The sequence below is a fragment of the Sciurus carolinensis genome, chromosome 8, assembly GCF_902686445.1.
Source record: "Sciurus carolinensis chromosome 8, mSciCar1.2, whole genome shotgun sequence".
Classification (NCBI taxonomy): domain Eukaryota; kingdom Metazoa; phylum Chordata; class Mammalia; order Rodentia; family Sciuridae; genus Sciurus; species Sciurus carolinensis.
The window spans coordinates 102,806,232-102,832,774 of NC_062220.1; the positions used below are offsets into that span (position 1 = coordinate 102,806,232).

Consider the following 26,543-nt stretch of genomic DNA (forward strand, 5'->3'; position numbering starts at 1 on the left):
TTTGTAGATAAGATTATTCTACTTTATATGGGAAGGAAAAAAGTAGAATAGCTAAAAACAAGTGAGAAAAAAAAAAAAAAAAGAATGAGAGTTAGGCTGCTTGATTTCAAGAAGTATCAGATTGCTTCAGAATTGTGAACCCAGGAGCAGACCTACAAACCGATTGCTGTCAGAGGTGCAGAACCTGTTCAGCAAATTGGAGAGAGCAATTGGATGCCATAGGCTAATAGTGAACTTCATCCTAAACTTCACACTTAATACAAAAAATAACTCAAAATAGATCATGGGTTTAAATGTAAAACTGTAAAACTTCTGGGGAAAATCTCAGAAAATCTTCAGGATGTAGGACTAGGCAGAGTTTTTAGATTTGACACCAAAAGCACTATCAATAAAAGGAAAAATTGATAAACTGGACTTCATCAATGTGTAAACATTTTTCTCTGCAAAAGAGGATGAAAAGACACACTACAGATGGAGAGGAAGTATTTGCAAAACACATATGTGATGGAGGGTTAGTATCTAGAAAATATAAAGAACTCTCAAAACAAGAGAAAAAGCAAACAATACTCAACAGGAGAAAAAGCAAACAATACAAGTCAAATATGGGCAAAAGACAGAGACATTCCACTTAGGAGAATATATAGGTGGCATATAAATACATGAAAAGATGCTCAACGTCACCATTAGGGAAAGGCAAATTAAAACCACTATAGTATCACTACATACCTAACAGAATGTCTGAAGTTAAAAAAAATAGCGGCAATATCCAGTGCCAGTGAGCGTGCAAGGAATTGGGTTTCTTGCACTGTTGGTAGAATGCAAAATGGTGCTACCAATCTGGAGAACAGTTTGATAGTTTCTTAGAAACTCAAAATGAAACTACCATATAACCTGACACTTACACTCTTAGGCATTTTATTCTAGGGAAATGAAAATTTGTGTTCCCACGAAAACCTGCATATGAATATTCAAAGCAGTTTTATTCATTATAGTCCCAAACTGGAAACAACCCCAGTGTCCTTTGGCAGGCAAAAGGTTAAACAAATTGAGGTTTCTCAAATTGAGAGGAAGACCTCTCAGCAATAAAAAGGGATGAACTGCTGATATACATAATAACCTGGATGGATTGCCAGAGTTATTGCTAAGTGGAAAAAGTCATCCCACAAAGGTTGCATACTGTATGATTCCCTTTATATAACTTTCTTGAAACAACACAATTACTGATACGGAGAACACAGTAGGGTTTGCTGTGGTGCAGATGGAGAAAATACTTAAGTCTGTCTAAAGGTAGAAATGGGGAACCGGGCACAGTGACTCTGAAGGCTGAAGCAAGAGGATCATAAGTTTGAAACTTGCCTCAGCAATTTAGTGAGAACTTGTCTCAAAATAAAAAATAATAAAGACTGGTGTCAGGCGTGTGCCTCTGTAATTCCAGCAACTTGTGCGGCTGAGGTAGGAGGATTGCAAGTTCAAGACCCACCTCAGCAATTTAGCAAGACCCTCAGCAACTTGGTGAGATCCTTTCTCAAAATAAAAAAAAGGGGTGGGACTTAACTCAAAAGTAGAGTTCTCCTGGGTTCAATCCCTAGTACAGAAACAAAATGGAACTGGTGATGTTGTACAATGGTAAAGTGCCCTTGGGTTCAGTCCCTGGTACTCCCCATAAAAGGTAGCAGAAGGTGATTGGTGTTTTGAGTCTAAATGTCATTATCCATCTCATGTGTGATTTTTTTTTTTTTGTGGTGCTGGGGATTGAACCCAGGGCCTTGTGCATGCGAGGTAGGCACTCTACCAACTGAGCTATATCTCCAGCCCTCTTATGTGTGATTTTTTGCTGTAGTTCTGCAAGATGTCACCACCAGGATGAATAAGTGAAAAGGCACAATCAATCTCCTTATATTATTTCTTACAGTACTTTGTACACTTAGAATGTTCTTAAAGTAAACTTAATTATTAAGAAATAAAAGATTGTTGCATAGCCAGGTGCAGTGGCATGTGTCTTTAGTTGCACCTACTCAGAAGGCTGAGGTAGAAGGCTCTCTGGAGCCTAGGAGTTCATAATCAGCCAGAACAACACCCCTCAAACCCCCCACCATGCCTCCCAAAAATTTTTTGTATATGAATAAGATTGTAGTTTCATGACTTGGCATAGAAGTGAGGTAGAATATATGTGACAAAGTGATATAAGCAGCAAGTTAATGACTAAAAAATCATATTCTAAGAAAAAAGGTAGGTGGGAGTAGAGATATAATTGGAAGTTGAGATACAGTGTCTTAAGACAAGAAAGCAAACAAGAGCCATCTAAACCCATTATTTAGAAAAAGGACCCTAGGTGCCAGAAGAAACAGACCCGAGCATGGCTGTTTGGAAGTGGTTTATAGGATTTTCCTGGTTGGCACCAGAGATTGCCATTTTTTGTTATTTGTTTCTTTGTACTATTTGACTCTTTAAAATGTGTGCATTTATTACTTTGATGAAATAAAAATACAACAAAATCTGCAAATGGCAAGGAAACGTGTACTTCCACATACTCCGTTGTAGTTCTTTATGGAGAATATTTTGTGTTTAGAATGAGTATTGAAAATAAGATTGACAGAAACTTGATAATGGCTTCTGTTATTGGAATGCTTACTGTATGCAGCAGCACTGTTTATCTTTTTAAAATACATTCATTAATCCTTACAAAACCTTCACAAAATGGAACCATTCTCCCTTATTTTCCATCACATGCTGGCATTTGCCCCAGTATGCTCAGTGCTTTATGCTAGCTTGGGGCCTAGTGCCTGAGTGAGGGAACTCACACCAGGTCTGCTGTCTGGTCTTCATTCTGGGAGAGATAATAGGTAATTACATATGTGATATCAAACCCAAGAAACTTCTTGGTTAGATTTATTTTTTAAATTAAGATAGTCTTAATTGAATATGGGTCCTTTGGAAGGAATTCCTGACTTTTTTTTTTGCGTTCTTACACAGATAGTTTATCCATATATAAACATGTATACATTTGTTTTTTAAATTATTACACGTGTACTGCATCTCGCTTTTTTAAAATTTTAATTAAAAAAACATTTTTGTATGTGTGTGTGGTACTGGGGATGAAACCCAGGGTCTTTGTCATGCTAGGCAAGTTGTCTACCACTGAGCTACATCCCCAGCCCCCAACTTGCTTTTCATTCATTCATTCATTCATTCATTCAATCAGTCAGCCAGCCTTGCATTCATTTTGTGGTGCTGGGGATTGAACTGAGGGCCTTGTGCATGCTAGGCAAGTACTCTACCACTGAGCCACATGTCCACCCCTCAGCTTCATTAAAAAGTTTGTTTTGGGTTTTGTGCATGTGTGTGTATGTGTGTGTGTGTGTGGTGCTGGGGATTGAACCCAGGGGCACACTACCACTGAATTATATTCCTAACTCTTTATTTTTTATTTTTGAGGCAGGGTCTCATTAAGTTGCCTGGGCTGGCCTGCAACTTGCAATTCTCCTATTTCAGCCTCCAGAATAGCTGGGATTAGAGGTGCTTTCCACCACACATGGCTTAAAAATGTTTAAAGCTGGATGCAGTGGTGCCTGCCTGTAATCCCAGTGGCTCTGGAGGCTGAGGCAGGAGGATTGCAAAGCCAGCCTTAGCAATTTAGCGAGACCTTAAGCACCTTAGTAAAGCCCTAAGCAGCTTAGTGAGAACCCTGTCTCAAAATATAAAAAAAGGGCTTGGTAAGTGGCTCAGTGGTTAAGTGCCCCTAGGTTCGATCCCTGGTACCCAGAACAAAAAGTTTTAAAATTATTTTACTTGATATAATAATTATATAATAATTGTGTGTATTTTTGGATCTAATGAGATATTTCAGTACATGTATGCAGTGTGTAATGATTAAGTTAGGACAGTTATCTGTCACCTTAAACATTTATCATTTCTTTGTGTTGGAAACATGCAAAATCCTTTCTTCCAGCTGCTTTGCAATATATAATAAAGTATTAACTGTAGTCACCCTACTGTGCTTTAGAACACCAAAACTTATTCCTTTTATCTAACTATATTTTTATACCCAGTAACGAATGCTTCCTGTCCTCCCTTTTCTCTCTGCCCTTTCTAGCCTCTGGTAACCTCTATTGTATTCTCTACTGTGATAGCAACTTTTCTGACTTCCACATATCAGTTTGATGCATGGTATTTGTCTTTCTGTGAGCAAATGGCAGTATATCGTTCTTTTTTATGACTGAAAAATATTCCTCTACTGTGTATACATACCACATTTTCTTTTCCCTTTTGTCATACTGGAAATGAACCCAGGAGTGCTTTACCAATTAGCTATATTCATGGCCCTTTTTTATTTTGAGACAGGGTCTCACTAAATTGCCAACACTGGCCTTTATTTTGCAATTGAGCCTCCTGCTCAGCCTCCCAACTAGCTGAGATTACAGGTGTGCACCACTACACCTGGCTCTAGCCCTTTTTATTTTTTATTATGAGCATGGTACTGCTAAATTTTCAAGACTGGCCTCGAACTTGGAATCATCCTGGCTTAGCCTCCTGAGTGCTGGGATTACAGGTGTGTGCCACCACTCCCAGCTCACGTTTTCTTTGTGCAATTATCCATTGATGGCCACTTAGGCTGATACCTTTGCTACTGTGAGCAGTGCAGCAATAAGCATGAGAGTGCAAGCATCTGTTTGACACACCAGTGTCATTTTCTTTGGATATATAGTTGCTAGTGGGATCATGGAATCATAAGGTAGTTCTACTTTTAGTTTCTCACGGAACCTCCATACTGCTTTCCACAATAACTGTGCTGTTACGTTCCCCCCAGGAGTGTGTAAGTGTTCCTTTTTCTTCATATCCTTACCAGCATTTGTTATCTTTTGTCTGTCTGATAATTAGCCATTCTAACTGGGGTAAGATGATCTCTAATTGTGGATTTAATTTTGATTTTCATTTCCCTGATAATTAGTGAGGTTGAATATTTTTTTCATAGACTTGTTGGCCATTTGTATATCTTCTTTTGAGAAACCTTGCTTGAGATCATTTGTCCACTTGTTAATCAGGTCTTTTTTTTTTCCTATTGAATTTTTGTAGTTCTTCAGATATTATGACTATTAACCCCTTGGTGGATGGTTAGTTTGCAAATATTTCTTCCTATTCTGGTTATTTTCTTGGTTATTTCCTTTGCTGTGCAGAAACTTTTTAGTTGATATAATCCCAATTGCCTATTTTTGCTTTTTTTGTTTCTGTTTTGGGAGTTTATTAAAAAAATCATTGTCTGTACCTTGCTTTTTATATTCAACTATATATTTCCTTATATCTCAGAATGTCCACACTGACATGTAAAGCTGCCTCACTTGTTTTAATAACTGCATAGTATTCCCTTATATTGCTATACCATATATTATTTAATCATGTTAATGCATATTCAATTTGTTATCTACAGTTACACACGTTTTACTGTACATACATATTGGATAAATTTCAGAAATGGAATTTCTGGATCTGTAAGTCTAGGTTACTTTTTAATTTGACAGAGATTTCCAGATTGCTCTTCATAGAGAAGTTAAGCCAGTGCATGCCATCAGCAGTCTTTGAGAGTGCCTGTCTCCATCCTCTGAGGAACAACACAGTGTGTATGCAACTTTTTGATCTTTGCTAATTGACAGAAGTAACTATAATGTTTCCTCATTATAGTTTTACCTATAAGTGAGGTTGAGTATCTTTTCAAATAGTCCAGAGTCAAATTTCTTTCCACTGCCTTTCTGGATCCACTGCCCCTTTTTTCTTTCATTGGTTGTGCTTGTTTTTCTTTTTGTTTTTTGTATTTTCATTAGCTCTCAGTCTGTCAGGTAACTTAGTCCTTTGCTGTGAAATTAGTGGCAAATGTCTCTTGCTGGTTTATCATTTGTCTTTGTATTTGTTTCAATGATTCTGCAGCAGCAGAGTCTGAAATGAGAGTATGTTCAGTTGATCTGTTATGGGAAGAAGGAGGGGAGACTGGGGAGGGTGGAGGAAGAAGGTATGTGAAAATTGTCTGTTTGATCCCTGTTCTGCCACCTTTGTTGACAGTGGTGGGTTGGGGTGGGTGATTGCAGAATGGAATCAGGGAATTAACACTCAAGGGTGGTGAGAACCCTGGGTTGCGAGAACCCTGGGTGGGACACCTACCACATGTGCTTTCTGCTTGCCAGCCTTGTGTTTCTCACTTAAGGTCCCTCCATCCAGGCTCCGCTTCTCCATCATCAATTGGTCTTATTTGCTGGAAACCTTTCCCTGATGAACTTCAGCCTGCATTGCGTCAGTGACTCTGAGGCTACATCTGGTACTCCTTGTCACCTTCCTCCACTGCTTATTCAAGAGTCTCCTCCCCTACCTGATGAATCTGCTAGTCTTGGTTGTTTTTCCCAGGGTCTGAGCCTTAGTCATCCTGCCCTTACCAGGTGGCCTTTTCCAGAAGGTCTTTTCTATTTCAGTAGCTTTTCTATAGGTCATGTTGCCAGTTTGCCTGCTGATGGGTGTGGGAATATACAGAGATAATGTAAAGTGTCCTCTCAACTATAACCACCTCCTCATGGTGACCTGAGTCAACTCCCCTGTAGAATAGTTGCTCTTTTCTTTGCTTGCATATGAGTGAATTTGAGGAGCCCAAAGTGACCAGCTAGCCATTATTTCTTGATGTGTCTCCTGATAGAAGCATTTTGTCCCTGAGACCTAGACCCTCAAAACCTGCAGAGCCTAAAGTGAAGAGGTCAGCAAGTACCAGTTCCCCCAAGCAGTCACTTGAGTTGATGGTGATCAAAGCCACTCCTGCTTCCGTACCTTGAATCCTAGACCCCTGCATTTTCCCCACCTGAGACCCAGTACCATGTAATGACTATGGTTTAGATGCATACTTACCTCAGGAAGGAGAGAGAGCATTCTTTTGGAATGCCATATCTTAGGTGGTCCCTCAGCTGCACCCTCAAAAGACCATTCCACAACTCCATTGAACAGTTCTGGCAGTTCCGGATGATCAGGCATTATACAGGACCACTGAATCCCACAATCTTGTGCCTGCTCATATACTTCTTTAGAACAAAGTGAATCCCCTAGTCTATGGTGATGTCACATGCTATCTCATGTTAGAAATCAGGCATTCCACAAGCCCCTGGAGAGTGGAGCTGACTGATGCTGCAGGCAGGAGAGGCAGAACTATACCTGGGTTATATCCCATTCTTGCCAGGAAAGCAATTCCTATTGTAGGGTTGAAGGAGTCTTGATATACTAGTGCTAGTTGGTCTCCTGGAGGGATGACACATCATCAGGTTTACAGAGTTGTTATCTTGATGGCAGGTTCGTCACCATGGAGGACTGCAGGGCACTGATTGCTCCAGGTATGTGAACCAAGCCTGCCCACTGTCCCCTCTTCCCTCTCAGCAGCTATGCATTGGGTGCCCTTTCTGAGGCCCTAGGTATTCACTCAGGGAAGGCTTCATACAGCTCTGCTGGTGATGAGTATGTCCACACCATCTGATCCTTAACTTTCACTATGAGCAGTCCTGGGTCAAGATTGTGATTCTGCTGTTCACAAGCATCCCTTGTTGTGAACAGTTCCTGGAGGTTTGGGAGAGAAGCATTTGCCACATCAATACCTATCAACTCTGTATCCAAGACTTGGTTCCTCTATTCTAATATATATTCCCTTTAGTTCACTTTGTGACATCCAGTGTTGTCCACGAGGATCTGACCAGTTTTTGTAGGAGCAAAGCTGAATATGAGATGCGGCACCATCCCTACATCATATGTCTTTGAGAGCATCACTCACCTCCACTTTTCCCACTAGGAAATGTTATTGTTTTTGACTTACCACTTTGGCTCAGAGTAGGGGGCTGGAATCAGTTTGAGATGACCTTTTCTACTTCAGTAGCTCTTTTGTCTATAGGTCCAAGGGTCATCATGAGAATTCTGCACCCTAGTAAGTGTGTCTGCTCCTTTTATATATTATGTCTGTCGTTCAGGAAGTGGCAGGTAGACACATAGAGATAGGCCTGGGCCTAGACTCCAGTGATTATCTTATGACCCCACCACCATACAGGGTTTGTTAGCAGTGTAGGTTCCCAAGTAGCAGCATTACTTCCAAACCTCCAAAAACTTTCAGATTTCCAGTTCCCAGGAACTTGTACCCAGGCCATTTAAATCTCTTTGGAAAGAGCTGGGGAAATCACCATGGGTCATACTTGCCTTGGTGTTAAGGTCATTCCCACCTAGGTGTGAGACCTATCCTTCCACCAGTGTTTGGGTCTGAGAGCTGCTTCAGGTCTGGAAACTGAGTCAGAGTTAGATACTTTTATTGCAGAAGCTTACCTCAACTTTCTGCCTATTTTTTAAAATATAAATTCAACTTTATTAAATTACAAGTCAACACTTTTTAAATTTTTTTTAAAAATATTTTTTTGTTGTAGATGGACACAATACCTTTATTTTATTTATTTTTCTGTAGTGCTGAGAATCAAACCCAGTGCTTCACACATGCTAGACAAGCTCTCTGCCTATTGTTTTGATCTCCTTGTTTGTATATGTTGAGCAGTGCACTGTTGACTCCCTGTCTTGCTGTAGAAACTTTATGTTCTATGAGCCATCTCAACAGGTGCCCCATCACCATGTTGACTTTGCTGCCTATTATTAATTCAGGCCTCTCTTTCCTTTGTGGTTAAGTGCTACTACCTGGCTGCTGCTATTCTAGGACCTGGTTGCTCTCTTGCTTCTGGGGATGCCAGTTCTGTGCAAGCATGTCTCCTCATTAGCTTCCCCTGCAAAACTGGCCAGCTCATGCCTCTTCTCCATGTGCCATGGTGGATGGGCCCTGGTGGGTTTTCCTGTCATTTAATGGGTCCATCCCAGCATGCATACTTCCCTGAGCCTTCCAATACTGAGACCCCAATATGAGGTCTTCCATGGCAGCTCTGTGAGCTCTATTCTGGTCAGTATTATCTTTCACTTGGACTGAGTTCCTAAGATCCACAACTGCAGATTAAAATGACCTATGAAACTTGTCAGGTCATTAAATACTGTGGCATGTGGTGTGCCTTAGTGGGGACAAACTTATCCAGCTTAATATTCTACCCCAAGGATCTAGCACCATGCAACTTTTGGATCAGTTCTTCAGTGCCTGCCCGCACATGATAGGCAGATCCTAGAGCCAAGAAGCACAGTAACAAGCCCATTGGAGGCTTGTGCATTGTTTTCTAACAAGTGGGATTGGGAGACTGTATTTTCTATCAAGAGGGGATGAACGACTCCTTCCACAGGCTGAACATTCAGAAGAGTCTGAGGACTGAGGCTTTTCAGGGTGCCCACCTAGAAAGTGCCCACCTGTAGCACTTGTTTGCCCTACTTGCTACCAATCTGGGCCCAAATTCAGCTGTGGAAACCTATCAGTCAATACCTGTAGCTGTTGATTTGGGATCAGTGTAAAAATGGACTTCTATTGCATCTTGTCTAAAATTATTTTTAGAGGGAATGTCTGTTTAAGGCTACCTATCCCATCTCTTCCCCTATGCAAGATGCCTGATAAAGAGTTGAGCTCACCCCATGGAATGTATGGATGGGATGGCACAGGGTGGGGTTGGGTTTGCCTGAAAAGCCATCCAACCATATTTTCTTCTGTCTCATTACTACCATGGCTAATTGAGCTGATGGCTAGCTGGTCAGGCATCCACTTGTCCTCTTGATGTTCATCATGGCCATCCCTCCTGTAGCTATGTCCTCAGTTTGCCACAACGAGGTCGTCAGTGTGGGGTATGCATGGTGTGTGTTGCTCAGGTGGAGCCCTGGGAAGCACTGGGTATCAGTCAGAATTGGCCAGGGAGCCCTAGGAGACTAAACAGGCTCACCAGGGTAGATGGAGAGGCCATTGTGAGGAGTATCCAGGAGGCACACTTTGTCCAGTCAGGGATGATGACAAAGATCGGAGCTTAACTTTTCTTTATAGACAAAATTTGTTTTAATAATATAGAATATTTTACAGCACAATCTTCTCAAGTGAGCAAAGGAAGTAGAGTCCCCGTAGAGAACTGTAGACTGAACTGGAAGCATGGTAGCTAGATTTTGTATGATATGTGAGAAAAGGAAGATGGCGTGGTGTCCACCCAGGCCTTGGACAGTCTCGGGTGGCGGGGGATGCGGGATTCCTGTTCAGTTGTATAGACATGGTATTAGGGTACGTTTGTTTCAGTGAAGCACTTGACATATGACCCAATCTTAAACAATGTGTGTGTGTTTTGGTACAGGGGATTGAACCTAGGGGTGCTTTAACACTGAGCCCTTTTTAAAATTTTGAGACAGGTTCTAAGTTACTTAGGGCTCACTGTGTTGCTGAGGCTGGCCTCCTTCCTTAGCCTCCCAAGTCACTGAGATTATTACCATCAGTATTTTTTTTTTAACTCATTTGAGTGAAAACACAAAATAATATTTTTGACTGATACAAAGCTAGGAGGGATAGCTAATGTACAGTGAATACTGATCATTGAAAAAATTTTTAGAAAAGTATATATGTATTTTTTTGTATCAGGGATTGAATACAGGGTTGTTTATCCAGTTGAGCCACATTTATAGCCCTTTTTATGTCTTATTTTGAGACAGGGTCTTACTGAGTTGCTTAGGGGTTTGCTAAGTTGCTTAGGGCCTCACTAAATTGCTGAGGCTGGCTTTGAACTTGCTATCCTCCTCCCTCAGCCTCCCAAACCACTGGGATTACAGTTGTGTGTCACCATGCCTGGCTGCAAAATAAAATTTTGAATAAAACTACATAACATAAAATTTACCATCATTGCTGGACATGGTGGTTTACTCATGTAATCCCAGCTACTTGGGAGACTGAGACAAGAGGATCATAAGTTCAAGGCCAGCCTAGGCAACTTTGCCAGATCCTGTTTTAGTCAACTTTTCACTGCTGTGACCAAAAGACCCAACAAGAACAGTTCTAGAGGAGGAAAAGTGTATTTGGGGCTCATATTTTCAGAAGTCTCCTCAGGTGCTTTGAGCCCCAGGGTAAGGCAGAACATCATGGTATAAAGGTATAGAGAACAAAAGCAGCTCAGGACATGGCCACCAGGAGGCAGAGAGAGAGAGAGAGAGAGAGAGAGAGAGAGAGAGAGAGAGAGAGAGGGAGGGAGAGAGAGAGAGAGAGAGAGAGGGGAGGGAGGGAGAGAGGGAGGGAGAGAGAAGGGGGGGAGAGAATGATACAATATTCGTGTTTCTGTGACTGTTTGTTTCACTTAGGACAACATCTTCGAGGTTCATCAGTATTGTGGCAGGTGTCAGAATTTTCTTTTTTTTTTTTTTTTTTTTGCGGTGCTGGGGATCAAACCCAGGGCCCAGTGCTTGTAAGGCAAGCACTTTACCAAATGAGCTATCTCCCCAGCCCCAGAATTTTCATTTTTAAGAAAATTCTTCCACTGTATGGGTATACCATATTTTATTCATCAGTGAACATTTGGGTTGTTTCTACCCTTTGTTGATTGTGAATGTCATTAACATGGGTATTTAAATACCTTCAAGTCTCTGCTTTGATTTCTTTTTAATGTATATAAACCTAGAATTGGAATTGCTAGATCATATGCTAATTCTAGGTTTAATTTTTTGAGGAAAACAATATTGTTTTCCACAGCAGCTGCTCCATTTTACATCACCACCAGCAGTGTATATAAAGTTTCCAGTTTTTCCATAATTCCACTGAAAGTTGTTATTTCTCTACCTTTTTTTATTAATAACCATCCTCATGGTTGTGAGTAAGTATTTCACTGTAGTTCTGATTTTCATTTCCCTAATAATTAGTGATAGTCAAGATCTTTTCATGTGCTTATTAGTCATCTGTATATCTTCTTTGGAAAAATGTCTATTTAAGTTGTTTCTCCTTTTTTAAAATTAGTTTTTGTTGTTGTGGTTGACATGTTGCAGTTTTTTTATATATTCTGAATATTAACTTCTTATCAGATGTATGATTGCAGATATTTTTCTCATTCTATGGATTGTCTTTTTCATTCTGTTGACTGTGTCCTTTGAGGCACACGTTTTTAATTTTGAAGTCTGGTTTATGAATTGTTTTTCTTTTGTTGCCTGTGCTTTCGGTTTCATGTCCAAGAAACCATTGTCAATTCCAGTGTCATAAAGCATTTGCCCTATGTTTTCTTCTAAGAGATTTATAGTCTAGGTCTTTAATATATTTTGAGTTAATTTTTGTAAATGCTAGTAGGTAAGAGTCTGATAAATGTCCAGTTTTACCGGCACCATTTGTTGAAAATACTGTCCTTTCTCCATTGAATGACCTTGGTACCCTTGTTGAAAATCATTTGACCATATATGTGAGGGTTTATTTCTAGACTTTGTGTTCTGTTCCATTGGTCTGTGTTTGCCTATGCCAGAATCACAGTGTTCTGTGGCTTTGTAATGAGTTTGGAAGTCAGGAAGTATGAGAATAGATGAAATTTATTATTGATGAATATAAGTAGGCATCTGTATTTGATTTCCACAGCAGGTAAGAGGAGGATGGAAAAACCTCAGCTAACAACAGATCTATGGAAATGTTCCAGAATGTTCACTGATGACAAGCTAAGTATGGGCCAACAGTTAGATGTGCTACTTATTTATTCTTTTTCTTCTTTTTTATTTTATTTATTTCTACAGTGTGGGGGATCATACCCAGTGCTTTGTGTATTCTAGGCAATCATTCTACCATTTTACATTCCCACCTTCCTTATTTATTCTTTTTTTTCTTTTTTCTGGTATTGGGGATCAAACCCAGGGGTGCTTTACCATTAAGCTATACCCCCAACCCTTATTTTTTATTTTGAGACATGCTTTCACTGAGTTGCGTAGAGCCTTGCTGAGTTGCTGAGGCTGATCCTCCAGAGACATTGGGCACGTACCCCCATGCCTGACCTTCAGTATTTATTTACTGGGAATTGAATTCAGAGTTGCTTAACTACTGAGCCACATCTCCAGCCCTATTTTACTTTTTATTTAGAGGCAGGGTCTCACTGAGTTGCTTAGCACCTCACTTTTGCTGAAGCTGACTTTGAACATGGGATCATCCTGCCTCAGCTTCCCAAGCTTCTGGTATTATAGGTGTGTACACCACTGTGCCTGGCATGTATTTATTTTTAAGCCACTCTAATTGTCAAAGGAGGATTACTGACCCTATTAATTAGGGAAACTGAATCCCAGTTTGTTTTATTCCCTCTACAACCCCACCTTAGGAGATGATTAAGTCTATACCTTTTCAGAATAAGTGTGCATTTTCCTATGGAGCTGTCAGTACACCTGGATGGTTTCTAAAAGTCGTTTTTGGAAGGTTAACTGCCTGACTAAACCCAAACTAAATTTGTATTTTTGGTGTGCCCTAAATGTGCTTCAGCCAATTACTCTCGTCTCTCCTTTTCCACCTAGTGAGCACGCTGCATTTTGCAACAGTAGGTTCACTGATTTCATGTTGTCATGTTTTTTTCTTTTGGATTTCCAGAGCAACCTCCCTGCATGGTTCTGTGTTTCAGAGATCATCTGTGAACAAAGACAATATTTTTTTTTCCTTCCCAATTTGTATATCCCTTATTTCCTAATCTTGTCTCATTGTATTAGCAGGACATCTAGTAAGATGTTAAATAATAGTGGTGAGAATGTACATAAACACTTGTTAACAGTGAATCCCACCATTATGTATAATTATAATGTGCCAATAAAAAAATATAGAAAAAAAAATGTGATGAGAAGGGGACATCCTTGCCTTGTTCTCATCTTAGGGGAAAAGTATCTAGTTTCTTACCATTAAGTGTGATGTTAGTTGTACATTTTTATTTTCATTGTTTATTTTTCCCAATACTGGTGATTGAACTCTGGGCCTCACACCTGCTAAGCAAGTGATCACCACTGAACTATATCCCCAGCCCTTTTCATTTTATTTTGAGAAAGGTTTTTGCTAAATTGCACAGGCTGACCTCAAATTTGCCAGCCTCCTGAGTATCCGATTATAGGTATGTACCACCATGCCCAGCTTGTTAGATGTTCTTTATCAAGTTCAGGAAGTCTCTTTCTTCCTTGTTTGTCATGTGTTTTTGACATGAATAGGGTTTAGATTTTGTCAGTTTTTTCTACATCTATCGATAGGATTATGTGATTTTTCTTATTTAGCCTATTGATGTGATGGATTGCATTACCTGAGTTTCAGATGTTGAATTAACCTTGCACATGTGGGATAAATCGCACTTGAACATGGTACATAATTCTTTTTATATATGGATTGATTCAATTTTCTGATATTCTGTGTAGAACTTTTGTGTGGATGTTGATGAGAAATGTTGGTGTATAGTTTTCTCTTTCTTATAAAATCTTTGTTTGGTTTTAATAAAATGGTAATGCTGGCCTCATAGAGTTCAAAGTGTTTTCCCTCTTCCTGTTTTCTGAGAAGATTGTAGAGAATTGGTGTAATTTCTTTTTTCTTTTAAAGTTTCTTTTTTTTTATTGTAAACAAATGGGATACATGTTGTTTCTCTGTTTGTACATGGAGTCAAGGCATACCATTTGTGTAATCATAAATTTACATAGGGTAATATTGTTTGATTCATTCTGTTGTTTTTCCCTTCCCCCCCACCCCTCCCACCCCTCTTTTCCCTCTATACAGTCCTTCCTTCCTCCATTCTTGCCACCCTCCCTAACCCTAACCCTAACCCTAAACCTAACCCTAACCCTAACACTAACCCCTCCCACCCCCCCATTGTGTGTCATCATCCCGCTTATCAGCGAGCTCATTCGTCCTTTGGTTTTTTGAGATTGGCTTATCTCACTTAGCATGATATTCTCCAATTTCATCCATTTGCCTGCAAATGCCATAATTTTATCATTCTTTATGGCTGAGTAGTATTCCATTGTGTATGTGTATATATATATATATATATCACAGTTTCTTTATCCATTCATCAATTGAAGGACATCTAGATTGGTTCCACAATCTGGCTATTGTGAATTGAGCAGCAATGAACATTGATGTGGCTGTATCTCTGTAGTTTGCTGATTTTAAGTCCTTTGGGTATAGGCCAAGGAGTGGGATAGCTGGGTCAAATGGTGGTTCCCATTCCAAGCTTTTTGAGGAATCTCCATATTGCTTTCCTTTTTTTTTTCCTTGAATGTTTGGTAGATTTACTAGTGAGCCCATCTGGGCCTGTGCTTTCAGTTTTGGAAGGCTATTCATTACTGATTTGGTTTCTTTAATAGATGGTAGGACCATTCACATTGCCTATTTCCCATCTGGGAGTTTGGTAGATGTCTTTCAAGGTCGTCTTTCCCTGTGGTCTGAGAACAGACATCTTATGGTTTCTATTGTTTTTTAATGTAAGGTATGTTTATGGACCAGGAGGTGATCTACGTTGGTTAATGTTGTATGTGAGACTGAGTTTAATCCCCAGTACTAAAAAATAAGAATTATTTTGGTGCTGTTGAGTTTGGCTGTGTCCTTCCTTCCTGCCCTTCTCCTCATTCTCCCTCCCTCTGCCCTTCTTCTCCATCCTTCTCCCCCTCCCCCACCTCCCCTTCCATTGATCCTTCCCCTCCCTTCCCCGCCCCCTATTTTTTTTTTTTTCCTGCACTGGGGATTGAACTCCAGGGTGTTCTACCACTGAGCTACAACCCTAGCCCTTAGTTTTCTTTTTTCTTTTTTTCTTTTTTTTTTATTTTGAGACAGTGTCTCACTGTTGCCCAGGCTGTCCTTACGCTGTCATCCTCCTGCCTCAGCTCCCAAGTAGCTGACGTTACTGAGGCACTTTACCACTGAACAAAATCCCCAACCCTTTTAACTTTTTATTTTGAGGCAGTGTTGCTAAGTCGCTTAGGGCCTCACTTAGTTGCTGAGGCTGGTCTCAAACTTGTGATCCCTGAGTCCTTGGAATTATAGGTATGCACCCCCATGCCCAGCTGATCAATAAGTTTTTGCCTCATGTATTTTGATACTGTTTTTAGATGTAGTTAAGGATAATAGAATTCTTGTTGTATTTTAAAATTGTTTCTTTTGCTGTCATGGTTGCACACACCTGTAATCCCAGTTACTTGGTGAATGAGGCAGGAGTGTCTCAAGTTTGAGGCCAACCTGGGCAACTTAGAAGGACCCTCTCAAAACAAAAATTTAGAAAGGGCTGGGGATGTAGCTCAGTGGTAAAAATGTAGGGATGTACCTTGCATGTGTGAAAGTTTCTTTTCCTCTCTTTCTGCCAGAGTAGGGGTGATTTTTCTCCATTCTTTACCCTTAGAACCCAGTTAGGCTTTTGGAGGTAAAACTCATGTCAATGTAGGGTTCCTTGTGATTGAGCCCCCAGGCTGGTCCAATACTTGTCACTAATACTTGTCATCACCCCCTTGTACTTCTACCAGTGCTAACTCCAGGGTTTATGCCCCTGGTAAGCTGTAATTCTCAACATCCACCTGTCTTTCCATTTTGGGATGTAGTAGTTTTCCCTGGGACCTTAGTTATTTAATGGATCTAAGAACAGTTGTTGATTTTCAGTCAGTGTTCTTGTTGTGAATATGGAAGTGACAGCTTCTAAGCTCTTTACATACTAGACCAGAAACTGGAAGTCCCACTTTGTCCTTTTTAAATATAGAACTGAAATATGTGAGTTAATGAATTATAAGAAATTTTAAGTACAAGAAGTCTATTCTTAGCCTAATGAGAATAAGTTATACTCCATGTATATATAATATGTCAAAATACATTCTACTGTCATGTATATTTAAAAAAAAACAAACTCTCATCTTGGGAAGAAATCAGTAAGTAACCCATTTAGAAAAACAAACCATTAAAAATATTGTGTTAGTTCATAAGACCCAGGCATGGAACACATGCCCCTTCAGAGCCTCCACACTCCAAGGCTCTTCATCATGGAACTTTGCCGAGCCAAGAGGCTCATTGCTATGTGTTACAAAATAACTAATTTACATCATGTCTTAATCTGTTTGGTGTCGCTTTAATAGAATGCCACAGACTGGGGACTGCGGATGTAGCTCAGCAGTAGAGCACTTACCTAGCATGTACAACACCCTAGGTTCAATTCACAGTACTGCAAAAAATAAAAATAAAAAAGAATGCCACAGATTGGATAATTTTATGAAGAATGGAATTTATTTCTCATGGTTTTAGGGATTGAGAAATCCAAGGTGAAGGGGCTGGCATCTGGCGAGAGCCTTCTTGTGTCATCCCATGGTGGAAGGTGGAAGGGGAAGAGAGAGAGAACGAAAAGGGAGTTGAACTCATAAGGAACCTACTCCCAAGAGAACGAACCCACTCCTGCCTTAACAGCATTAACCTGTTCCTAAGGGTAGAGCCCTTATGAGCAAATCACCTCCTAAGAGTTGCACCTCAACATGGTTGCATCAGGGATTAAGTTTCCAACACATGAACTCTGGGGGACACATTTAAACCATGGTACTTCTGGTACTTCATTTCTCTATTTGTGTTCATTTTTCTCAGCCGTGTTGATCTTTGCAACTTAGGGTTTATTTTTAGTGGGACTGTTGCATGGTTTTCATTTCTCACAGCAGTACAAGGAAACACCTGCCATTACTCGTTAACTACTAAGCCTAGTTTTAAAATGCCCTTTGTAGGACTTTTGATGATCTTGAATGTAGGAAATGTGGAAGGGTTTTCCTGAGCTCAAAGAAACTTATGTGAGAATTTAGTACTCATCCTAGAGTTGGTGACCTGAGCATGAGACACTCATCTGTGCTCAGTGGTAGCAGTGGTGGTGTTGGCTCATCTTCCGTTTCTCATGGCACTGTTTTTCTTCACTCTCTTTCAGTATTTAGGTCAGTTAACGTCTATACCAGGATACCTGAATCCCTCCAGTAGGACTGAAATCCTGCATTTCATAGACAATGCAAAGGTAACCCCATCCTCTTACCTGTGTGCTCTGTCCTTTGGTCAGCACCAGCCCTTAGTCCACTCACCTTTGATCTCATGCCCAAGAGGGAGACCCAGTTCCATTATGTTAAGGGTGCACTTGGTTCTTGTCCATAAAGACTGGTCCTCAGTCTGAACATTAACTTCATTCTCCAGACTTGCTCCATGTGGTTTTGGGCTGTTTGTCAAAATTTATAATTTGAAGATGTTCCAATTACATACCATACTTTTTAATCTAAAGGCAGTTTTAGAAAAATTCCCCAAATGTTTGAATGCACTGGTATCCCTGGAGTGAGCACTAATGTGCTATGGGGAATAGCACTGTCCTTATTTACTTAGTACTGGTCACATGTGTGACCTCAGCCAGTATAGTGCTAGAGAAGAGCCCAGAACTGGCCCTCAGCACACTTGACAATTCTGATACCCTGTGGTTCTTTCCAGCGAGCCCACCTTCTTCCTGGACACCTGACCCAGGAACATGATGCTGTGCTCAGCCTATCTGCCTACAATGTCAAGCTGGCCTGGAGGGACGGGGAGGACATCATCCTCAGGGTGCCCATCCATGACATTGCTGCTGTCTCCTATGTCCGAGATGATGCTGCACACCTGGTGGTCCTAAAGACAGGTATGAACCTGGATGACCAGGGGTCAGAAGGATCCTTGTCCTGAGGAGTGTTCATGACTTTCATGAAGCTCTGGAGACAGCTTCTGCAGCTCTGTGTTGGGTACTACTGCCTGTTGTGGCTGAGAATTGGACCTCCTATCCCAGAGGTCAGCCAGAGGAGGGCTAGCAGTCAGCTGCTGTGACCCTGGAGTCCCTGTCACATCAGAGTCTTGGGGACCAGTATCCAAAGCATCAGTGTCCTGTCCCTCTTTCTGGTAGGGCTCAGCCTCCCCTATACTGTTGTTATTTCCACTGGTCTGGTGTGTTGGAGCCCCAGAGAGAAGGGCAGTAATGAAGGCTATGGTGGGAATCTTTCCTCAGCAACCCAGTCTCACCATCTCTCTCTCTATATATATTTGGTACTGGGGATTGAACCCAGGGGTAATTTACCACTGAGCAATATCCCCAACCTTTTAGTTTTTATTTCAAGACAGTGTCTTGCTAAGTTGCTGAGGCTGTCCTCAAACTTGTGATCCTCCTGCCTTAGCCTCCTGAGTTGCTGGGATTATAGGCATGCACTACCACACCAGCTCCAGCCCACATTTTGAGCTCCACACAATGTTCCCAAAGCTGGGACAGCAAAAAGGAGATTCTCTTCAGGTACTCTTGTCACTGCTTTCATGTGCAAGTGGGATTGTGCAGAATGTCATTTTCTACTTACTCTCTTAACCTAGTGCTTTGTGCAACACCTGCCCTCCTGGACACTGGTGTAGGAGCTGCCTGTCAGCTTCTGGAGGCCTCCATTCTGGCATTCAGTCATTGAGAAATGAGTGAGAAATTTTGCTTCACTCTCCTTGTTTATTGTGAGCTCTGAGGCTGGCATTGCCACAAAGACACTGGTTTGGTCTTACTATGGGCAGCTGGGTTGATCCTTCATTTCCAGAGAACTAGTGGCAAGGCATGAGGGATTGGGGTAGCTCTGCCTGGAACAAACACTAGGTAGTGAAGAAGGAAATCTTGGTCCACTTGAGGTCAGCAATTCCTGGGAATCTGGGGAACATTCTCTTCGCCTCTCAGAATTGTGAAGTTGCATGCTTAGGTGAGCTGTCAAGAACTGACCGCGGGAAGTTCTGTCCTGTGAATCTGGTCTGGGTTCCTTTGGTCACAACCTACACAAGTAACAAGAGGGTTAAGAAGGTGATTGCTGGGAGTTACAGCTGCTCTACCTTGTCTGTGTAGCAGTAGCTCATGCCCTCCCCAGCATACTTACATATCACATAGACATGAAATCATACATGTTACATATGTGGATCTGTACACACAACACACACACACACATTCACTCACATGCACTCACTTGTCTCTCATACCAGTTCATTCACATGCACGCAGCTGCCTTTGTCACACAGACATACAAATACACTCATACACTTAGACACATGCACACACATACACATAATGCCCCTTCTGCACTATTGCCAGGCAAGTCTGAGCAAGGTCTCTTCTTACCATCTTTTCTGTCATTATGTTAGCTAGTTTTCCATTGCTGTAACAAAATGCCTGAAATCATTAACTTATAAAGGGAAAAGGTTTATTTTTGCTCATGATTTTAGAGGTTCTAGTTCATGATTAGCCAGCCGCATTGCTTGTAGGCCTCTAGTGCCAGGGTGCTAATGGCAGGGAATGTGTGGCAGACCAAACTGTTCACCTCATAACCAGGAAGCAAAACAGGAAGAAAAAGGGGCTGGGGTCCCTCTGTTTGAGGTCCCACTTCAGTGACCTACGATCATCCCATCTCATAAAACTTCCACCACTTCCCAACAGCACCACCCTGGAGACCAAGCCTTCTGTATATCAGCCTTTGGAGAATATTTAATATTCAAACCATAATGCTAATTTTCTATTACAGTGATGAATGAGCATTGACTGTTAATGCCAGGCATTGAACTAGGTTGAATAACATGAAACTGTCAGTATTTAAATATTTTAATCAAAAAAAGTGGCAATTTAATGTGTCTTATTAGTACAAAGCATTTGATGCAATTATCTCAATTAACCCCTGTAATAAACCTTTACGGAAGATTCCATTGATTCCCATCTTACAGATGGAGAGCAGGGAAGTTAAGTAATGTTGTGAAGATCATGCAGTTGGTGAAGATGGGACTGGGGTTGAAATGATTCCTTCCTTCTGGACTTAGAAGGCTCCATGACTATTTCTAAGCACTCTGTCCAGCACCATGGTGACCCTTTGTTTCTCTGCCCTTGGATCCCTACAGGAGGTATCCTTTAGGGGACAGGGAATGAGGAGACCAGCTCCTGATCAGGTCCTTGCAGGTGGGAAGGGAAGTTCCCCTCATTTCTGTTTCTTATGCTGCAGGACAATTTCTTAGCTTTAATCATTAAAACAATTTTCTAAAGAAAAGGTATAATGGAAAAAATTTTGAAACCAAAAAACAAACAAACCAAAAAGATAATAGAAAAATAACATTCATCATTAACTTTCATCACTTTAAAAAAATAGAAAAGAAAATGGATAATAGATTTTTTGAAAGAGACAAAACATTCCATAGGAGAAACTTTCCAAAACCACAAGAGCAGGACTCTGGTCTTTGAGAGAACTTCTGATTTACAGGAAGGGAATAAATCCCTGTGTCCCAGGGACTAGCTTCAGGTGAGTCTCCATTCATTTTGGCCTAGAGGCCAGTGTGTGTTACTACTCATGGTGTGCTGTATTCAGGAGTGGGATGCAAAGTGCCCTCCCGCACAGCCTGGCAGATGAATAACTAATATCTGCTCAGTGACTACTATGTGTGGTTCAGCTGTATGCATCTTTCAGGCCAAGGGTCACTGGTATTTGGGACAGTATAGTATGAGGGGACTAGAGGGCCAGGTCTGCTCAGAGGGTGACTTGAGCTGGGGCTGGATAAACACAGGGTCATCTGTGTGTCTGCTGAAGCACTGTGATGCAGGAGAGAAGCAAATTGTAGATTTGAAGTAGGACCTATGTGGCTGCATCCATTAACAGGAAGGTAGAAGTGGAGTCCTTAGAGACAGCACATGAATGCTATCTGAACTTCACAGCTGCCCACCCTGCTGCCTCAAGAACCAGGTGAGAGCCAAGGAGCCAGTTAAAAATATTATAAAAGTAAAGACAGCTGGGAATGGTGGTACACACCCCTAATCCCAGTGACTCAGAAGGTTAAGGCAGGAGGATTGCAGGTTTAGACAGACTCAGCAACTTAGTGAGGCCCTAAGTAACTTAGCAAGACCCTGTCTCAGAATAAAAAATGAGAAGGGCTGGAGATGGGGCTTAATGGTTAAGCACCCCTGGGTTCAATGCCTGGTACTCCCCCCGCCTCAAAAAAAAAAAACACCAAAAAAGTAAAAAGAGATGATGGGTGCTATGGCACATATCTGTAATTCTAATCTCTTGGAGGTTGAGGCGGGAGGATTGTAAGTTTGAGGCCAGCTTCAACAATTGAGTGAGACCCTGCCTCAAAAAATAAAAAGGACTAGGGATGTAGCTCAGTGGTAGAGCACCCCTGGGTCCAATCCTCAATGCTGCAAAGAAAGATACAAGTGAAATTAGTTTTATTAGTATATTTTATTTAGCTCTATGTATCCAGAATATTATCACGACAGCATATAATCAATATAAAAATTAATGAGCTAGTTAGTATACTGTTTGTACCAACTCTGAAACCCTGTGTATGCTTTGCACTTACTACATCTTGGCATGGACTCATGGTCCACATACTAAGTAGCTTGGTGGTCAGTGACTGCTCTGGGGACAGTGCAAGCCCCTGGTCTCACTGAGGGGCTCATGGAGCAGTCTCTTACAACCTTTATCTGTACATACTTCACCTGCTTCTGACCTGGGCCTGTCCCCATCTTTCTCTCCCAGATTATGTCTGAGCCTCAGGTTTCCCCATTTTTATCTTCCCCTCCTTCCTGAGGTAAGCTTACCGTCTAACACTTGGGCAGCAGGGGATGTATAGGCTTTGTTTCCAGTTATTCCATTTTGGTCTGATGGATGTGCCTGCTGTCAGAGCCCTGCTCCTGGGTGGTCCTGGAAATCACACTACAAGATGTCTGGGGAGGTGATAGGGTTAGGAATATAGCACTGGGATGTGACTGTTGGCACTTGGACTTTGCTGTTCACATACTTTCAGGCCCAGCACTTTGTCCTGTGCTTCAGTTTACCCATGTGTATAAAGGGAGTTCTTTGGGCCATAATACATGGAAACTTTCTGGAGGTAAATTTCTTTAAGGATTTTGTTCAGAATCTGTTGTATGAAATTTGAACCTTGTGAAATTACTGTCTTTTGTATAGATCAAAAGCGTTGAATATGGGATATCACGTCTTCCATCTTTAGCAAGGATGCTAGGAGGTCATGTGGAGTGATATGTATGTGGAGTGTTCATTCTCAGCAGATGACATGCAGTGAAGTGTGAAGATGGGGGTGGTGCTCTGTTACCCTGGAGCTCAAGGCTTACCTGTTCCCATACTTGTTTGGGGAAGGCTAGAAGAGGGAACTTGCCCAAAGGGTATACCTGCACAGGCCAGTCACCCAGGTCATTTTGGTGGACACCTGAACCAAGTAAAGGTCTCCTGAATGGTATTTTAAGAGTGGCCTAGCTGGTCACTCGAGTCTCAGACCTGCCCTCTTTGCACTGAGCTAACCTGATAGGGTGTTCATTTATTAGCCCAGGATCCAGGTATCTCCCCCAGCCAGAGTCTGTGTGCGGAAAGTTCCAGAGGCCTCAGTGCAGGTTCCCTGTCGGAGAGTGCAGTGGGGCCAGTGGAAGCGTGCTGCCTGGTCATCCTGGCTGCAGAGAGCAAGGTGAGACCTCTGTCCTGTTCATAGCCCAGGCCTTCCCTTTAGCCCAGCTTATAATTAGGTCTTGCCCATGACCCCTTCTACTTCCAGCTCTTTAACAGCCTGGTCCAATCCATGACCAGTCCTGCCATGGCTCTACCCACAACTCAGCCCTACCTATGACCAGGTCTCACATACAGCTCAGCCCAGCTCAGCCCCTCCTCTTACCCTGCCTGACCCACCAACTCTAACCCTTCTGCCCACTGTGACCATGCCTCACCCTTAGTTCCATAAGGTTCTGCGCACAATGCTGGCATCAGACAGCCACTCCTCTGCCCAACCCCAGACAGCCACTCCTCCTCTGTCCTATCCCGACCACCCCAGCCCCACCCATTTCTGCCCAGCCTGGTCTTGTCCTCCTGTCCTTACCTGACATGGCCTCCTTACCCCTCCTCTAGCTCTTCTCTGACACGGCCAGCTAGGTTTTTATTCAATGATATTCTCCCCATCCCCTGCACTAGTCCACTTCCCCCTGACCCTTGCCAGTGAGTATGCAGTAACCTGCACCCAAGACTTGCCTGGTGCTAAGGACTGTGCTTGCAGATTCCATGGGGACTGGTTTGTGGGTTGGGGTTTGGGCTTACAGCCACCCAACAGCCACAGGACCTTGGGGAGACATTTAATACCTTTCTATTTAATTTCTGCATCTATAAAGTGAATAATGGCTACTACCTACCTTAACTATCCTCTAGATAGTATTTCTCAGCACAGTCCCCAGACACTTACAAGGCATACCTGGGCCACTATCTGTTCCAGAGAGTCCTGAGGTGGTCCTGGTTTTCTGCTTTGGTACCCTGTGGGCTGTGAAAGGTTCAGGGATCCTTGGTTCTTCTGGTGTCTGCTTTTGGTTCATATTTATACAGCCTCTGAGGCCTCCAGGTGCCCCGGAAGCTGCGAGGGCATTGGCTGCATCAGCTGCTGCTCTGTTCCCACTGCAGGTTGCCGCCGAAGAGCTATGCTCCCTGCTTGGCCAGGTCTTCCAGATTGTTTACACGGAGTCCACCATCGACTTTCTGGACCGAGCAATATTTGATGGGGCCTCTACACCCACCCACCACCTATCCCTGCACAGCGGTACGTTGAGTGAAAGCAGGCAGAGAGTTTGGGGTCCATGAACATTTCTGGAACCACAGGCTCACAGTAGGGGCATGATGTGGATCTGGGGGCCAAGTATGGGTCTGGAGAATAACCCTTTCAGTATGACCAAGCCTAGGCAGTTCTCAGTATGATAGCTCATTCTGGGACCATGTTAGATCTGTTCAGGAGAGGCTCAGGCTTTTCCTAAAGCCAAGGCCTGGAGATTGAGTGGTAGGTACCTGGAAGGCTCCATAGCCAGACCAGCATGTGGGAGCCAGCATCTCTGCACATTCCACCAGGACTGGTTGCAGAGCACATTCAGGCCTCTTGTTCGTCCATACTAGACACTTTCTTTATGGACAAACTCACTTGAGCTAAGTCTCCTGAACACCAGCAGCATCTATTTTCAAATATGTTATTTATAGAAAATTAATGGATTATTCAAGTCAGAGGCATAAAAGCAAAGATTCTGGAGACAGTGCAGTTTGTTGCCTGCAATTTCTTCTTTTTATGGAGATAAGTCTCAACTGCCTACCCCATCCCTAGTAATTCATAGGTAGAGAGCCCCTGTGTGTTCACAAAGCCTTTGAATAGGTGTGTGCCTCATTTTAAGGGTCTATCTTGGTATGCCTTGTTTCTTTTTTGTTTGTTTCAAGTCAATTGTTTAATGGATATAGTTCAAAGTAAATGAGTGTCGAATATAATGGGCATAGGGGTACATTAATGAGGGAGGAACTGTGAAAAGAACTTTAGCTGCAATCATTTACATGTGATGTTGAATTAGAAGTTTTTTTTTTTTTAAATATGTGACAGTAGAGTATACTTTGACATATTTATACAAACGTGAAATATGTCTTATTTTAATTAGGATCACAGTTGTGGATGTACATGATGTGGAGATTCACTGTGGTATATTCATATATGTACATAGGCAATTCATGTTAGATTCATTCCACTGTCTTTGCTCTTCCTATCCCCCTCCCTTCCCTTCATTCCCCTTTGTCTAATCCACTGAACTTCTATTCTTCTATGGAACCAACCTAGGTGCCCTTCAACAGATGAATGGATAAAGAAAACGTGGTATATATACACAATGGTGTGATCTCTTTTTTATTGCTGAAACTGGTGTTGAAGCCTCTTTTTCCCCATGTGGGCCTCACTGCCCCTTGTAATGAACACTCAGGCATGTGCTGCATCTTGTTTAGCTCTCCAAAGCCCAGTGAGGTAGGAACATCCTTTAGCCTTGTCTTAGAGATGGGGAGTTATGGCTTGGAGGTCAGCAGCTTGTTCAAAGTAACACACTGCATGAGGAACAGTTCAGTTTGATTGTGATTGTTCGGTTTGGCTCTGTGCATTAAAATTACCATTAGGGGCTTGCTTGCTTTATTTATTCATTAACTTATGCATTTATTCATTCATTTTTGCGGTACTGGGGATTGAATCCAGAGCCTCATGCATAGTAGGCAAGTGCTCTGCCACTAAGCTGTCTCTCAGTCCTTTTTCCCCCATTTATTTATTGATTTATTTATTATTTTTTTAGTACTGGGGATTGAACCCAGGGGCACTGTAGCATTGAGCTATTCCATCAGCCCTTTTTATTTTTTGAGGCAGTGTCTCACTAAGTTGCCAAAGCTAGCCCCAAATTTATGATTGTCCAGCCTCAGCTTGCCAAGTAGCTAGGATTATAGGTGTGTTCTACCACACCCAGTCCTACCTAATAAAATTTTAATTGAAAAGTGCACAGAATCTAAGTGTACATCTGAATGAGTTTTCATAAAGCAAGCCTGCATTCAGCACTACTGTCAGACTGAGTGGGTTTCATCCCCTGCCAGCCTTTTGGAAACCTTCTGGTGGGATGTGCACACACAGAAACACATGTGAACATCCACTGCTTATTTCTGTCTTGGCGCCTTGCGTGCTGTGTTCATTCTCCCTGCCAGGGCTGATCATCAAAGCTTAGCAGCTTACATAGCACAAATACATCCTCTTAAGAAACTAAGATTCTATCACAGGCCTCACAGGGCTAAAGTCAAGGTGTCTGCAGTGCCGGTTACTCTGAAAGCCCCAGAGGACTCATTTCCTT

At 42.0% G+C, this 26,543-nt stretch overlaps 1 protein-coding gene across 4 annotated transcripts in view; it reads left to right on the forward strand.

Annotated features, from left to right (window-relative positions):
- The window catches only part of Ccm2 (CCM2 scaffold protein), a 67,525-nt gene that overhangs the window by 36,166 nt on the left and 4,816 nt on the right, over positions 1 to 26,543 (forward strand). For 3 of the 4 annotated variants that reach the window (XM_047561766.1, XM_047561767.1, XM_047561765.1), the window contains 4 exons: positions 17,799 to 17,882; positions 18,341 to 18,524; positions 23,211 to 23,347; positions 24,322 to 24,457. In XM_047561766.1, the coding sequence (XP_047417722.1) occupies positions 17,799 to 17,882; positions 18,341 to 18,524; positions 23,211 to 23,347; positions 24,322 to 24,457 (541 nt within the window). The remainder of the gene's footprint in view (positions 1 to 17,798; positions 17,883 to 18,340; positions 18,525 to 23,210; positions 23,348 to 24,321; positions 24,458 to 26,543) is intronic. The other variant, XM_047561768.1, reaches the window with a different exon arrangement.